The sequence below is a fragment of the Oryzias melastigma genome, linkage group LG16, assembly GCF_002922805.2.
Source record: "Oryzias melastigma strain HK-1 linkage group LG16, ASM292280v2, whole genome shotgun sequence".
NCBI classification, from domain to species: Eukaryota; Metazoa; Chordata; class Actinopteri; order Beloniformes; family Adrianichthyidae; genus Oryzias; species Oryzias melastigma.
Window position 1 is genome coordinate 4,987,340 of NC_050527.1, and position 5,611 is coordinate 4,992,950.

The 5,611-nt window shown below is 35.7% G+C and overlaps 1 protein-coding gene across 1 annotated transcript in view; it reads left to right on the forward strand.

Moving 5' to 3' along the window:
- LOC118599813 (carcinoembryonic antigen-related cell adhesion molecule 1-like) overlaps positions 1-2,015 on the forward strand; it is a 3,804-nt gene extending 1,789 nt beyond the window's left edge. The window contains exons 4-6 of the mRNA XM_036215897.1: positions 1,343-1,463; positions 1,716-1,747; positions 1,881-2,015. Coding sequence (XP_036071790.1) covers positions 1,343-1,463; positions 1,716-1,747; positions 1,881-1,936 — 209 coding nt within the window. The 3' untranslated portion in view covers positions 1,937-2,015. The remainder of the gene's footprint in view (positions 1-1,342; positions 1,464-1,715; positions 1,748-1,880) is intronic.
- The last annotated feature ends 3,596 nt before the right edge of the window (positions 2,016-5,611 follow it).

Consider the following 5,611-nt stretch of genomic DNA (forward strand, 5'->3'; position numbering starts at 1 on the left):
ATAAATTAAAGGTAGGCTATTTTAAGGCTAAGTATGTTTTCTTTTTGCTCCTTACATGAAACTGTTTTCCTACTAACAGAAAGGGTTCAACACAAATAAACAATAATACAGCTGCAAAGCTGCATCGTCATCCATGACTGTCGTGGTATATTGGTCAAACATGCGATGAAAATGTAACGTTGTAGGGCGAGGAACAAACATACGGAAGCAGAAAGCGGCCCGCCCTACTTATTTTTTTGACCATTTTCTCGTAATGACAAGATCCACTATCTTGTTATAACGAGAAAATTAAATTATTTTTCTCATTATAACGAGATAATCAAGAACGAGGGATGAAGCGTCCCCCTCTTCCTTTCCTGCACGGAGACACAAAGACTTTACCTGTTTTAAGTCTCTTTATTTTGTGGTTAACAGCAAAATCAGCAGAATAACACACTCCCCAAATATTGTTTTTTAGTTTATTTTTATTTATTAGTGGATCTACACTCTTTAAACATCTTAATTCCGTCTCATGCTCCAGCCTCCCTTTACTTCCCCAAACCCCCCGAACAAACTGGTTGATGGACAGAACTCAGGGCTGCAGAGCGTTTCTGCATGGTGCATTCGTTGAGCTCTGGACATCTGGAGAAAAACAAAGCCAGAGACATTTTTGAACACCAGAACTGATCCATATTTAATTTATTAATATAATAGGATCAACATTTTATTCTGAAAAATGTCTTTGTTTTGCAGCGGATTGTATAAAAATGTTAAAAGTATTGTAGCCGACTGACTTGGGCTGAGTGGCTGTTTGGGTCCTCCAATGTCTGGAGTTCAGTGAATGCACCATTCGCAGATTCTAGTCGGCCCTGAGTTCTATCAACCTGTTTGTTCACACGTTTTAGTGAAATAAATGGAGGGCTAGTGCATGACATAGAATTAAGATGTTTGAGGAATGTAAATCCATAACAATAAATATATAAAAAAAATAAAAAAGGAGCATTTGTGGAGTGGTGTTCTGCTGTTTTTGTTGTTAACCGTTAAAAAAAGAGTCTTAAAACAGGTAAAGTCTCGGCGTCTCAGTCTTGGAAACGGAGAGGGGATGTTATTGTTATAATTATCATGAGAATACGTTATTGTTATCGTGAGAAAATGAGTTATCTCGTTTTCTCGAGAAAACGATCAAAAGAGAAAAAAAAGTAGGGTGGGCCATTTTCTGCTTCTGTACAAATCTCAGGTTTGTTTAGCAATGACTTCAAGCTTTACTTATGTTAGTGGTCCTGCTATCAGTCTGCAGTATAACTGGTAATAAATGGAACGGTCACATCGACACAGTTATTTATCCAACAATCTGTTGTTTCAGGTTGCTCATCAGGATGTTCTTCATCAGGATGTTCTGCTGGTTGCATTGCTGGAATCGTAGTTGGATGTTTAGTTGTTGTTGCTGCAGCTTCTGCTGGAGGATTCACTGTGTATAAAAAACGGTGAGTAAACAAGTAGATAAAACAATGATGTATCTTACTGTTCTTTAAAAGAATAATAAAGTGAGTTTTAGCTTGAATGTTTAAAGATTCTGCAACGGCATTTCTGCTTGTATTGGTCAAGAACTTTGTTTCAACCAGCCTCACAAAAACAAACTTTACTTTTCAGTTTTTCTGTTTAGTACTGATGTATATTGTAGCTTTCTGCAAAATCATCTACATTTACTTTTTTTTATATATTTCATTAATATTTAGACACAACAGGAAACCTGATCCTCAGAGTGCAGGTATGTATGCCAACTTTCCTTTGCTCTAATTGTAAATTACCAGATAATTATTAATAAAAAAATATAAAATTCTTGTCTTGAAACATAAAACATTTGGTCATTTTTTTCACCTGTTTGTTCTTTTTTCTTTCAGAACAAAACCATGTTTATGAGGAAATGTCATCAGTCTATGAAAATGTTGGTAAATGAACAGTTTGCAAGAGCTTTTATGCATTTTTAACAGTTTTTATTCTATTTGGTAAAGATTTTTAAGAATGTGAAGAAAGGGGTTGAGTATTCACTGAGAAATCTGTGATAAAAATCATTGAAATGTTTTTATTTTATGTGTAAACTACACATACAAATGTGTACAAATGTGAAAGTTTGTATTTTATTTTATTTCTGTTTTAAAAAGTCAAAGTGAATGCTACAGAAACTCTAGGATTGTGATAGTTTTACACAGATACATCCACAACATCATGTAAAAGAGCATTTCACCATCATCAATCAGCCTTAAGAATGACACATTTATGTTCATAAAATTATTGGAAACTTTATGGAAAATTCACATACACCAAGGTATCAGCTAAGAACCCTAATAATCTTTTTATTTCTTCTTTTAGTTTATGGATTATATACAAATCCAAGTTATGTATATAAATATCCATTCTGCAGTCAATTGTTTATATTTTTTGTAAATATACATACTTTTTTCTTTTTTTTTTTCATTCATTCATCTTCTCATCCGCTTCTTCCCTTTCGGGGTCGCGGGGGTGCCGGAGCCTAACCCGGCTACTGAAGGGCGAAGGCGGGGTACACCCTGGACAGGTCGCCAGTCTGTCGCAGGGCCTCAAGCACACACACATTCACTCTCACATTCACACCTAGGGGCAATTCAGAGTCGCCAATCAACCTATGAAGCATGTTTTTGGACGGTGGGAGGAAGCCAGAGTCCCTGGTGAAAACCCACGCATGCACGGGGAGAACATGCAAACTCCACACAGAAAGGTCCCAGCCGGGATTCGAACCGGGGCCTTCTCGCTGTGAGGCAAGAGCGCTAACCACTGCGCCACCGTGCAGCCCCTTTTTTCTTTTTTGAAACTTAAAATTTTCTTTAAATATTTCAATATTTTGTTTGAGGATGAACATTAAAGTTGTTTGAAAAAAGTGAAACCTGTGAAATCTTTTTAACCTTTATTAACAGTTACTGGCCTCAATAAAATGAGATTTGGAAAACTAGCTGTATTTCGAAATACAGCTAGTTTTCCAGAAGTAGTTAGTATAAACGCTGTTGTAACAACTAAATCTGTTCAAATGTAACAAAGGGGGAGTAGGTAGGTTTCTTATTTGATCTGGAGGTGTGTGAAGACCCGGGACAACAGTTTAAGAAGGCAAAAAGACAGTTAATTTTGTCCAGCAAGGAAAGCCGTCATGAGTCCATGTTGGAGCCAGGAGCCTCTGTTACAAAGATAAAAACACCAGGAGTTTTGAGCTAAAATGTCAGGCTACATAAAACCATAAAAATACACAAATAAAACCATGCAATTAAAAAGTAGCCATGACAACAAAAACTATATATCCTGGGTAGATATAAAAAAACAACACAATAAAAGTAATGACAGAGAGGTAGAGAGGGGTGTATCGTGACCACAACCCTCTGCTGCTTTTCGTTACTTTGTGGGTTCAAATCCCGGCCGAGTCATACCAAAGACTCTAAAAATGGGACCAAGTGCCTCCCTGTTTGACACTCAGCGTTAAGGGGTTGGATTGGGGGGTTAAACCACCAAATGGTTCCCGAGTGCAGCTGTGTCTGCAGCTCACCCCTCCCCTAGGGATGGATCAAATGCGGAGAACAAATTTCACACACCTAGGTGTGTGACAAATAGTGGGACTTTAACTTTAACTTTAACCCCGTAACACAAACCAAAAGGTTCTCAAATTTTCTCAGTTTGTTCAGAATTTAAGTTTCTTCTGTTTCCCCAAAGTACTCAGTTCAGTTTGTATATTTGCCAGTTTTGTCCTACTTGTGTCTCAGAATGGAAGACTTCTCAATTCCAAATAAAATCAAAATATTGTTACAAAACACAGCAACAGTTTTTACTAGTAAAGAATGAACATTTAACTTATAAACAGCACATGGAGATACTGCTGGATATAAATATAAATAAAATAGATCTCATTTATTGTTATCAAATGTCTAGTAATTTGGCTAATCCCATTCCCTGTATACTTTGAAGAAAAAACAAACAAAGGAGTGTTAAAAAAAAATGTAACGTTGTTCTGTAGAATTCACTTACATTATTTTTCTATTTAAAGAAACCAAAAATAGAAAGTGTGGAGTATCAGATGTGGAGGACTCCTCAGGTGTAAACATAAAGTCACCTTAATGTAATGTGTGAGTCTAGATACATTTGTAGTGCTAACGATTCACATTAAATGACATCTGCCTTTAAGCTAAACTATTTTAGTTCAATACTTCATTTGAATTGAGGCTATTGTGAGGTGATAAAATCATATACTCTGAAACAGGACAGGAAAAACCAAAATGTGAAGAAAAAGAATAAACATTCCAACAAGATAACTTAAATTTAAACATTGAAACTAAAACAGAAATGAAAAACACACTAAGTGCAAAACATTCAGCATTCTCCATACAGATGTAAAGAAATTATATAAACCAGGTGGAAGCTTTAGAATCAGCTGTACTGATCAGATTAATATCTGAACCTCTCTTATAGTGACAATTTGCCTTTGACAAAGCCGGCAAGGAATCTGAAGTTAATAACATTCATGTGAAAAGATAAATGAGTTACCAAAAGTATTTGAAAAAGGTAATAAAGTCACAAACACCTCAGCCTGAACCACCCAGTGTCAAAGTGAAATCACTGTAATCATAAATTCACCTTATTTGATGTGTATCATCTTATTTCTACGGTTATTTTACTGCTCTGTAAACACTGAAATTACTAATATTAGGATTTCTAAAGAATCTGGAAAAATTTTGCTTTAAAATGATGATGGGTTCTTTATATTTTGGCATGATAGACAAAAAAAGAGATTTGACTTTTGGCAGATTGATCATTCTTCTTGTTGTTCCATTCCAAAGGCAAAAGTCCTTAAACATAGATATTCCCTGAGGTAAGAATCTGTGTGAACTAAATGTAAAGAAGACTCACTGCTATACTTCATTCTAATGAAATCTATGAAAAGTCTGGCAAAATATCTATTTATTCCATCAAGAAAACCTCATCTCTGTGGTAAATGGGTTGGAGATGTGTTAAACATTTGAAATGCTATGAAATCTGAAGAACTTCTCCAGTAAAAGGTGAGGAAGATAAACAAATATGTCAGACTTTCCGGAAACTACTTGACATACAAAACTACAATCACTTGAAACTGATAAAAAAAGTCTTAAAGTTTAAGACACATTATTGTTGCACATCTCACTGTGTTCTCTGGGTTTGACTCATCACCTGGGAACAGGTGAACTCCAGTTTAGCTGTACTCAGTAATCATTCAAGTCCTATGACCTTTGACCCAAACCCTGAATGCTGAGTATCAAACAGTATACTTATATCAATATTATATTCATTACTTTTACTGTAAATGTGTTTGTTTAAAAATTAGTTTAGATAAAAATAAAGCAACATTCTAAGTGTATTTTTAAGATAATACTGGTCATACAGTAAACTTTCTGTTTTTGTCCTACCTGAAAGTAAAACAACTAAATTCCTGAGGCTCCGCCTGCCGCTGCGTGTGGCTCCGCCTGCTGCTGCGTGTGGCTGCCGCCCATTTCATGGATTCATTCTAGAGCCAGCAGTGTGTCTTCGTTTTTCCCTAAAAAATAAATATTAATTATTTTCAAAGATGGATGCACATACCATA